Source organism: Vigna angularis, chromosome 8, assembly GCF_016808095.1.
Source record: "Vigna angularis cultivar LongXiaoDou No.4 chromosome 8, ASM1680809v1, whole genome shotgun sequence".
NCBI classification, from domain to species: Eukaryota; Viridiplantae; Streptophyta; class Magnoliopsida; order Fabales; family Fabaceae; genus Vigna; species Vigna angularis.
The window spans coordinates 19,475,722-19,486,175 of record NC_068977.1 but is presented as its reverse complement, the minus strand read 5'-3'; the positions used below and the strand labels follow the sequence as shown (position 1 = coordinate 19,486,175).

General features: G+C 35.1%; 2 protein-coding genes across 2 annotated transcripts; both read left to right on the top strand.

Annotated features, from left to right (window-relative positions):
- The first annotated feature begins 1,588 nt into the window (after positions 1-1,588).
- On the top strand, positions 1,589-3,130 carry LOC128193742 (uncharacterized). The gene is made up of 3 exons (XM_052867828.1): positions 1,589-1,710; positions 2,109-3,029; positions 3,116-3,130. The coding sequence occupies exons 1-3, from the start codon at positions 1,597-1,599 to the stop codon at positions 3,128-3,130; spliced, it is 1,050 nt and encodes a 349-aa protein (XP_052723788.1). The 5' UTR covers positions 1,589-1,596.
- LOC108343779 (uncharacterized) lies at positions 3,089-6,564 on the top strand. The gene is made up of 4 exons (XM_017582165.2): positions 3,089-4,086; positions 4,191-4,550; positions 4,661-5,581; positions 5,697-6,564. Exons 1-4 carry the CDS (start codon positions 3,132-3,134, stop codon positions 5,924-5,926), a joined length of 2,466 nt encoding a protein of 821 aa, XP_017437654.2. The 5' UTR covers positions 3,089-3,131; the 3' UTR covers positions 5,927-6,564.
- Positions 6,565-10,454: the final 3,890 nt, after the last annotated feature.

Below are 10,454 nucleotides of genomic sequence, written 5' to 3'. Positions count from 1 at the left end.
CAGTGGAAGCGTTCGACACCTCGACCTCCATTTCGATTTTGGTTGTGCAGAAAGGGGAGGTGGTGGAGAAGTAGAAGGGGTAGGTGGTGGAGAAGTAAAAGGAGTTGGTGGTGGCAGTGAATGAACAAGCGTTGGTGGAGGAGGGGAATTCTCCGGTGCCAGCGGAGGAGATTTTTTCGGCGGAGATACGGTAGGTAGAGGAGAAGAGATTTCTGGGGGTGGTGTGGTAACGTTGAAGGTGATGGTAAAGGCGATGAATGTAAAGGCTGCGATGGCGATTCCAAGGATGGCGGAGACTCTGTGTCGTCCGATGATTGCTGCAACGAGGACGGTGGCAGAGGCGAAGCTGTAATGAAATTCGAAATAGGCGAGCATAAGGTTAAAGTAAATAAAGGTTAAAGTTTAAAGGGTATTTTGTAATTAAAAAAGTTGTGGAGAGGTGCAGGGAGATTTAGTGATGTTAAAGTTTAAACGGTATTTTGTAATTAAAAAAGTTTTGGAGAGGTGTAGGGGGATTTAGTGGTGGTGGAGGAAGCAACACCCCTAGAGAAAAGAGGGTTTGGGTCTGGCCAAAAAAATACCAAATGCACTCCTAAATTCTATCTCTGCACTCATTCTCTGACACGTAAGCATAAATATATCTACAAAATGCCACGTCTTCTGCAAGATCATCCATCTTTAACGTCGTTTGTTTCTATTTAACGAAAGGAACAATTTTGATGCAAAATTTAATAAATAAAAACCAAATTGACACTTTCTTAAAATTAAGAACCAAATTAACACAAGCGAACAAAACTGGGGACAAAAATGACTGTTAAGTCTTTGAATCAATTTAAATGTATCAATGAATTGTAATTACTATATTAAAAATTAGCTATTAAATGAATAATTAAATAAAAACATACAATATGTATAACCTTTCAAACTAGTTTATTTACGCTAAAACCCATACATTGAGTATGCCAACTCCACCTCACCTTAAAAATAAAAATATAATAAACCAAATCTGAGACATAGTTAAACACTACCATGTCACAATTTATTTAACTTTTAGAATAGACTAACACTACATTAAATAAAAATTCTTAAAAATATAATAACATGTTGCTCAAAGCAAAAGCAAAAGCCAAAGAATATAAATGAATAAATAAATACTATAAAAAATAGAGAAGTTACCACCTACTACATCCACTTTTATCATCACGTGCAGGAGCATGTTCATTGGTAGTCCACGTGTAAAGCCACCGACCATGGATAGATTTACGTATCAAAAGCTTTAAATTCAAAACTGGATAAGGTTGCGATAACTGTAATTCAAACTTGAATTCAAATTTGAGCGCCAAAAATGAACGTGTACTACATAAATACTTCAATGGTGTCTTTTAAACTACCAACGGTTACTTTGCTCAATAGGAAATTGTACCAGTAGTATATGCACTGAGTTACTAATACCAAAGAAGCAGGAAGCTCCTCATTTTGACTTCCAGAAACCAACCCAAGCTGTTAAATCGTTTACTTTTCCAAGCGATTTGGTTTGAATTTGCAAAAGTTGGAGTTTGTTTTGGAATTTTTTGTTCAAAACTGAGAGTAATAGAGATGGATTTTCATGGCATGAAGAGGAAGAGACTGCAGGCTCTGTGCAAGAAACATGGCATTCCTGCAAATTTGAAGAGCTGCGAAATGGCAGACAGACTCTCCTTGCTTTTCAAGGTTCATATCATTCGACCCTTTTCTTCAAGTAGTAATTTTTTTAGTAACAAATAAAATTTCTTCAAATAATTTAATTTGAGAATAATCCCAAATAATCTTCAAATAAAATTTTCTTCAAAACCGTATAAGAAAATTTTCACACACTCTCTGTACTATACGAACAAAAGAGGTGTCTTTTATGTTATACAAAGATATTAATACCCCTTTTAATTCTCTACCGACTTCAATTATTTGAATTGCAATCACTAATAAACTGAAGGAAATTACGACTAAATTTTATCCATTTTCTATTTTGTTTAGGAACATGGTGTTAGGGACTGGTTTTTAATTGTTTATTTGCTTATTGGGTTGGTTATTGAATTGTTGGTTTGTGGAATTTGGTTTTGTTTCGAACACAGGAAAAAGAAATGGAAAATCCTGTAGGTTCTGGTAATGCTAGAACTGAGAAAGACACCACCCTTTATTGTGTTGGTGGCAAAAATGGGGAAGTGATTGATTTGGTGACTCCTAGCCCGGGTTCAAAGGAAAGGAGTGTTTTTTCTGCCAAGAATTTGAAAGGTTCAGAGATTGAAAGGTTGGAATTTGAAACAAATTTGTCCCCGGAAATAACAAGGGAAGACTTTGGAATTTGTGGGGTTGGGGAAGACATGCAAAACAGACTCAAGAACGAGCATGATAACAGTCAGGGAGGTTTACATTTAGCACCTGTAGCAGTTGCTTTAGTGGAATTCAACAACCAATTGTCGGAGGGTGAAGATGAGAAGTTGGGCGACAACAATAATCTTATTGGAGATATTTGTGAATATGAAAAGGGAAAAGCCGGAGCTGCAGAACAAGGCGTTCATAATAGCCTTCGAGGATCAAACATGAAAGATGTGAATGCTTTACATTCTTCTAAAGAGGAATCTGTCTCTTCTATGATGGTAGAAGATGAAGCTACAGAACAAGGCGACTGCATTAGCCCTCAAGGATCAAGAATGAAAGATGTGAAGGTTTTACATGTTTCTCAAGAGAAATCTGGTTACCCTGTGGTGGAAAAAGATGACGAAGTAGAACAAGGCGACCAGAGTAGCTCACCAGGATCAAACATGAAAGATGTGAATGCTTTACATGCTTCTGTAGAAGAATCTGGCTCTCCTATGATGGAAGAAGATGAAGCTATAGATCAAGGCAACTGCATTAGCTGTCAAGGATCAAGCATGAAAGATGTGAAGATTTTTCATGTTTCTCAAGAGGAATCTGGTTACCTTGTGATGGAAAAGGATGAAGCTGAAGAACAAGGAGACCACAATAGCGCTCCAGGATCGAACACGAAAGATGTAACTGTTTTACATGCTTCTGAAGAGGAATGTGGTTTCCCTATGGTGGAAGAAGATAATGCTTTAAAACAAGGTGACCTCAATAGCTCTCAAGGACCTAGCATGAAAGATGTGAATATTTTACTTCTTTCTCAGAAGGTATCTGACTATCCTATTGCGGAAGATGTAGCTGTAGAGCAAGGTGACAACAATAGCCCTCAAGGACCAAACATCAAAGATGTGAATATTTTACGTGTTTATCAAGAAGAATCTCTTTACCCTGTAGTGGAAGAAGATGTAGCTGTAGAACAAGGTGACCACAATAGCCCTAAGGGACCAAACATCAAAGATGTGAATATTTTACATGTTTATCAAGAAGAATCTCTTTACCCTGTAGTGAAAGAAGATGTAGCTGCAGAACAAGGTGACCACATTATCCCTCAGGGACCAAACATCAAAGATGTGAATATTTTACATGTTTATCAGGAAGAATCTGTTCACCCTGTGGTGGAAGAAGATGCAGCTGTAGAACAAGGTGACCACAATAGCCCTCAAGGACCAAACATCAAAGATGTGAATATTTTACATGTTTATCAGGAAGAATCTGTTTACCCAGCAGTGGAAGAAGATTTAGCTGTAGAACAAGGTGACCAAAATATCTCTCAAGGGCCAAACATGAAAGAAGTGAATGTTTTACATGTTTTTCTGGAGGAATCTGGTTACCCTATGGTGGAAGAAGAGGAAGTTGTAGAACAAGGTGACCACAATAGCCTTCAAGGATCAAACCTAAAAGATGTTAGTGTTATGCATGTTTCCCAAGAGGACTTTGGTTTCCCTACGGTAGAAGAAGTGCAGAAAGCTGAAGGCAATATTCGTAATGGCAGTTTCTACGATCTCTTAAACACTGGATCAGAAGTTGAAGCCAAGAATACTGATGGAAAGATCAAATTATCTGCAGAAGATTCTGTAGAAGATGTTCCTTCTAGTTTGAATAAATCTTCAGTTGGCACACAAGATCAATTTCAGAGCACTTATCCAGAAAATGAAGTCATGTCTAGTGGTCTTAATATTCACCAAGGTATAGTGCAGTTTTTATTTTCAAATTTCTTCGTTATGTCTTTAAGTATAATTGGTTTCATAATGTTCTATGGCTGCCTTTCTGAACCATCTGACTTAATGTAGATACGTGTAAAGAGGAGTTGAAATCACCACAAAATACAGGTTCAATTGCAAATCCAGGGGAATGCTCTAGATTTTCTCCCCATAACCTTGAAGCCTCCTTAGTTGAGAGCTTTCAGTTTGAAACATATTCTGACCCGAGTCCACTTGGAGATATAGGAAGTTGTAACATGAAAGAAAGCATGCAAAGTTACAAGATTGAGAAAGTTGAAAACAAGACCAATGCGACTATTGAACAATTTACAGATGAGCTCCAATCTTCAACTTTTGAAGATTCGGATGGGACACCAGTTCAGTTCCTATCAAATGATGCATTAAGTGAAGTGAAGACAGATTTTAATGTTCATGAAATGGTTGTTGCAGGTACAGTGAACTGTTTTATTTTAAAGTTTATTTATAATGATGGTTCATCAAAATTTCTCCCTTGATTTTTAAGTAATGAATTTGTAATCTCTCTAACCGTGATGTTCTAGGCATTGTGTTTGAAAATGTTGATATGTCTGAAGCGAAGTTTGTATCTTCAAGAAAAATAAGTTTAAGCTCAGCTTCAGATAGAATGATTGGTTTTTCCCCCAAGCAGCTAAATAATTCAGAGACTAAAGTCTTGCAGTCCGAAACAAAACTTTTCCCGGAAACAGCAAGAATTGATGTTGGAATTGGTGATATGGAGAACATGCAGATGGATGTCAACAAGGAACTAGTTGATGAAGTTGGAGACTACTTATTGGAGGGAGAAATTGACAAGTCAGGTCTGATTGCTGATTCTGAGGAAGTTGATAATCGAATTTGCGATGTGGAAGAGAACATGCAAATTATTGTCAATGAAAAGCAAGTTGAAGAAAGTGAGCAAGTTATACGTGCAACACCTAGTCCAATGGTCTTGAACAACGTGGAAGTTGGAGAGCAGTTGTTGGAGGGAGAGATTGAGAAGTCATGTATGAATGCTGATTCAGAGGAATGCATTGGAATTTTGCCCAATAATCTTCTGCCTTCAGCAACAAAAGGCTTTGAGGATGAAACATATTTTGATGTAAGTGCACTTGGAGATGTTGTGGAAACTTTCAAAATGGAAGAAAGCATGCCAAGTGATCAGATGGAGAAAGAATTCAGTCAGAAAGTTCTGCATATGACAAATGATTCGGTGCAGGAAGAAATTACCAGGTTGATTAATAACTCTGATGATCATGAATGTGTTGGTGTGACTGGTCCAGAAGATGGCAAAAACCAACATAATATGAAGATGGACATGGAAAGCATTGAAAAATATTTGCTCAATGATTTCCACACTTTGGAAGATGCAAGTGGTCAAAATTTAGATGAGAATGCTCCAACTATGCCTCAGGAGGGTGAAATGAAGTTATGCACTTTTAACCATCAACAAATGTCTGCATCAGGTAAAGTATATAAGTTATGGTTAAAGCAATGCAATCAAGAGTTTGTTTACCTGTACAAATTAATTGTTTATATATAGGAATCATCTGTGATATTTTTGTAAACCTTTATTTGCAGGCACTTTCTGTGGAGATGAAATGGAAACACCACCAAATTGTACAAGACCTAAGCTCCGTGAATCATTTATAAAGAAAGAGTTGAAGATTATGTCGAGTTTGCCTATGAAACGTGCAAGGGATATTCTTGGAGCTAGTGACATGAAAGAAAACATTAAAATTTCAAAGAAAACACCTTCAAGGAGTGCATTTCCTAAGAGGAAACCTCTACAACATCTTCAACAGAACTGAACTTCACAGCCCGTGAACTGTTGATTTCTGTAGCAGTTTAGTGAATGACAGTGTTTCAATAATGTGATGGTTACAAATTTTTCTCGATGACCAACATGTTTTAAAGTATATATGATGAGAAAAGACAATGCTACTTTATGGTAATTGTTGTGTCAAGTGTGTTTTCATGCTTATTCTGTTTCATGTAGCCCTTTATCTAACATGGCATTGAGATTGTTACAATGCACTAGTTGAAACGTGTCATATTGAGATGCATATGATATTTAACTTGTAACGCAGATTAGAACTGGCATGATCTTTCTCTAGGAAAAATCTCACATACTCAGACAATTTGTGGCTTAATTTTCATCATTTGGTTTGTATATTATGTTGTGTAGTTTCATTGGATTTGTGGCTTGATTTTCATCATTTGGTTTGTATATTAAGTTGATTTAGGCTATGGTTTATTACTCAGACAGTTTTTTACTTCTCTTTTTAGGATATTGTTATGCTTCTTTGGTTTTATGAGGTAATAACACATAATTTAATGACTTCTCTTTTTGGAAGCATGATCTTGAAGACTCTTAGAAATGTGAGAACCTCGCTGAAGAGGAGCAAAAACTAGTTTATTTTAGAAGATGATGCTCTTAAAATAAGCAGACTTTACAATGGTGTTCAAAATTTTCCAGTATACGAGTGTAAACATTTATGTCATTTTTTCTTGGAATGCTCTCTAACATTTATGTTGGCAAATATCTTATGAAATTTTTATACAAGTGTGATATAACCACATTTTTTATTATATAATATATATATATATATATATATATATATATATATATATATATATTAAATATTTGATATTAATTTGAGATAAAGAGAATTTATAATATATAAAAAAATACTTTTAGATGATATGGATAATCATGAGTTAAACTTAAAGTCATTTTTAATATATTATTCAACGATAAACTTATATATAGCATGGAAGTAGAGATAAATTTATTTTGATATGATTTAGTATTTAGAAGAATTGATTAGTTAATTAAGCAAATAAAAACTCATACAAAATCTTTAAATATTTTTGTTGAATAACTTTTTAATATTTTAATGACTTTCTCTTCTTTCAAATTAAATTTATGAACTTAAAATTATTTATCATCATTGAATTAAAATATCTCAGTTAAATTTTATTTAATTGACAATAATTACGCTTTAAACAAATAATCTAGGAAAAGAATGATTTCTAACTTTGCAACACCGTAACCCAGCGGTTTATTACTTTACCAAACAAGCCTTATTTTGCATATCATTGTAAAGTTTCGAAGGCTTGATTGGTTATTTAATTTATTTTAATATGTAATTAAGTGTAGCTAACAGTGAAGAAAAAATATATTTTGATAATATATTTATGATTTAATGAGTAATTTGGTTTTTATATTTAATTTTTTTATTTTTATATTTGTTTTCTATTTAGTGAAGATTTTATTTTTGTAAAAAAAAATCAATTTGGCATTTTTGATTAAATTTGTACTAACACTTCTTTTACATTATTACGTTTTAAAATTTAAATTTGTTACATGTTAAAATCATTATCTTTTATCTGAAATTCTTCAAATTTTGATATCTAACACTTTCAAAGAAAAAAATAACCCAAATTTTGATGTATGTATATTCATAATTTGACACCAAACACTTCCAAATAACATTAACTCAATTCTTTCAACACTCGAGTTTTCTTCCTGCATATTATTAGTGAAATATCTTTAATATCCTTTATTATAAAAAGATTAAAAGTCCTAATTTTCCAAGTCTCATCTCTTACGGGTCATGAATTTCTTTTCTAGGAAAAGAAGCAAGGACCGTATCAGAGAATAGCATTAAATCTATCTTTTTAATCGTAATAAGTCATGGAAGAACAGCAGCATAAGCTTATGTGCACTGTGGAAGTTCATGAAGTGACGTATGTGTGTGAGCAAATGCATTATGGAAAGAGAAGAGAATAAACTCAGAAGTGAACAAGAAGAAATTAGAGGAAGAAAACAGTATAACCTTCTTTCATATTATTTGAATAATGAGATTGTACAATACAGAGAAAGTTTATATAAGAAGAGGGAAGAAACAGAAAGGGAAATAGAAAGGGGAAAAGAAAACAGAAAAAGAAACGGTGGTGCGGTACAGAGGAGCATTTAATGAGAAGCGGTGACAATGCTTTTAATAGTGTTCTGATAGCCCCCTTCAAGCTTGGCGTAAATGTTCAGAGTGTCAAGCTTGGAATTAATGGTATGGAAGATGGAAGGAGGAAGGGTCTTCGTTAAGATATCAACAAGTTGTAAAGTGGTATGGATGGGGAGAAGCTTGATAGTGCCTTGCTAGACTTTTTCGCGAATGAGGTGACAATCTATCTCGATATATTTGGTTCTTTCGTGGAAGACCTGGTCAATAGCAATTTTGGTTGCAGAGAGGTTGTCACAGAAGATGGTAGCAGGTTGAGAGAACGGAAGGCAAAAATCAGTGAGAAGATTGGTGAGCCATTGAACTTCACAGGCAGTTTAAGCAAGAGCATGATATTCAGCCTCGGAAAAGCTGCGCGACACAGTTGATTGCTTCTTGGATTTCCATGATATTGGGGAATTTCCCAGGTAAACAATGTATCCCGTGGTAGATTTGCGGGAGTTAGGGCAACCAGCCCAATCTGAATCACTATAAGCTTTTAAAGTGAGAGTGTTAGTAGCTTTTAAAAAAATTCCTTGACTTGGTGTTTGTTTGATGTAGCGCAGGATTTTGAAAGCATCTGGATGATGAAGCTTAGTTAGGGAAGCAATGTGCTGGCTTAAACGGTGGACCGCATATAGGTGACATCGGGACGAGTATTGGTGAGGTAGATAAGTCTCCTGATTAATCTTCTGAAGGCAGCAGGATCATCAAGAGGATCACCTTGAGAGGAAACTTTGGTAGAGAAGTTCATTGGTGTGCTGACAAGAGCACCATCAAGCATCTTTGTTTCGTTGAGAAGATCCAAAGCATACTTGCGTTGGGAGAGATGGATACCTTCACTGCTTCATGCCACCTCAAAACCCAAAAAGTAAGACAAGTTACCAAGATTTTTAATTTTGAAACAATCATTAAGCATATTGGTAATGTGATTAATGTCATTGATGTAATTTCCTATCAATATTATATCATCTACATAGACAAGCATGATAGCAATTTTATCATCATTGTGTTTGGTAAAGAGAGAATGATCATCTGATGTTTGTGTAAAATCGTGAGAGAGGAGAAAAGAAGATAATTTATCATATCATTGACGACTAGCTTGTTTCAAACCGTAGAGGGATTTGTGGAGGAGGCAAGCTTGGTTAGGACCTATTGCAATGACTCCTGGTGGTAATTGCATGTAGACTTCTTCATGCAAGTCTCCCTGTAAAAAGACATTATTGACATCTAATTGCCTTAGATGCCAGTTTTTAGTAGAGGCAAGAGATAAGATAAGGCGCACACTAGTGAGTTTTACAACAGGGGAGAAAATGTCAAAGTAGTCAATGCCCTTCATTTGAGTGTACCCTTTTGCTACGAGGCGAGCTTTGAATCTATCTATTGTGCCATCAACGTTGCATTTGGTCTTGTAAACCCATTTGCATCCTATAGCTTTTTTATTTGAGGGCAGAGTAGTGATGGTCCATGTATGATTTTGTTCCAATGCAGTGATTTCTTCTTACATGGCCGATTGTCAATGTTGGTATTGTATGGCTTCTTTATAGTCTTGTGGATCAACAATGTTGTCTAGAGAAGAAAGAAAAGTTCTATATGCAGTAGATATTCTATCAAATGTTAGAACATGATCAATAGGATATTTAGTGTTAGTGTTGCTATAGGAAGAGATTTGAAAGTCTTTTAAATATGTAGGGGGTTTTCTTACTCTAGTGGACCACCATGGAGAATGAGTGTCATTCTCTATATTGTCTTCATCATTGTTTTCAAAATCAGAAGAATTGTTGGAAGTAAGAATTTCATAAGGATGATCATGAACATAAGATATTTGATTATTACTCAAAGGTAAAGGAACATGCAGATTATCAATAGTGGTAGAGTTTTTATCAGGAAAATCAGTTTCATAAAAAATAACATTTCTAGATATTTTAATATCATGCTTGTCAAGATCATAAGTTATGTAACCTTTGGTAGTAGGATGGATCCCAAGAAAGAGACTAGGCTTGGCACGGGGATCAAGTTTCTTCCTATTGCCTTGAAGGGTGCTCACATAGCACAGGCAACCAAACACTTTGAGTCTGTTAAAATCAAAATCTTTTTGATACAACCTGTCATAAGGAGAATTATTTTGCAGAAAAGGTGTAGGCATGATATTAATAAGGAGAGTAGCATAATTGATAGCATTAGTCCAAAACTGAACAGAAATGTTAGAATGCAAAATTAAAGCTCTAGTGACATTTAGAAGATGTTGATGTTTCCTTTCAGCTATACCATTTTGTTGGGATGTTTCATTACAAGATGTTTGATGAACTATGCCTTCAATCTTATAGTAATCATG

Coding starts and splice junctions, on each gene's coding strand:
- LOC128193742 (XM_052867828.1), top strand. CDS start 1,597: ATGGATTTTCATGGCATGAAGAGGAAGAGACTGCAGGCTCTGTGCAAG. Junction 1,711..2,108: donor GACTCTCCTTGCTTTTCAAG/GTTCATATCATT, acceptor TTTCGAACACAG/GAAAAAGAAATGGAAAATCC.
- LOC108343779 (XM_017582165.2), top strand. CDS start 3,132: ATGAAAGATGTGAATATTTTACTTCTTTCTCAGAAGGTATCTGACTAT. Junction 4,087..4,190: donor TGGTCTTAATATTCACCAAG/GTATAGTGCAGT, acceptor GACTTAATGTAG/ATACGTGTAAAGAGGAGTTG. Junction 4,551..4,660: donor TCATGAAATGGTTGTTGCAG/GTACAGTGAACT, acceptor GTGATGTTCTAG/GCATTGTGTTTGAAAATGTT.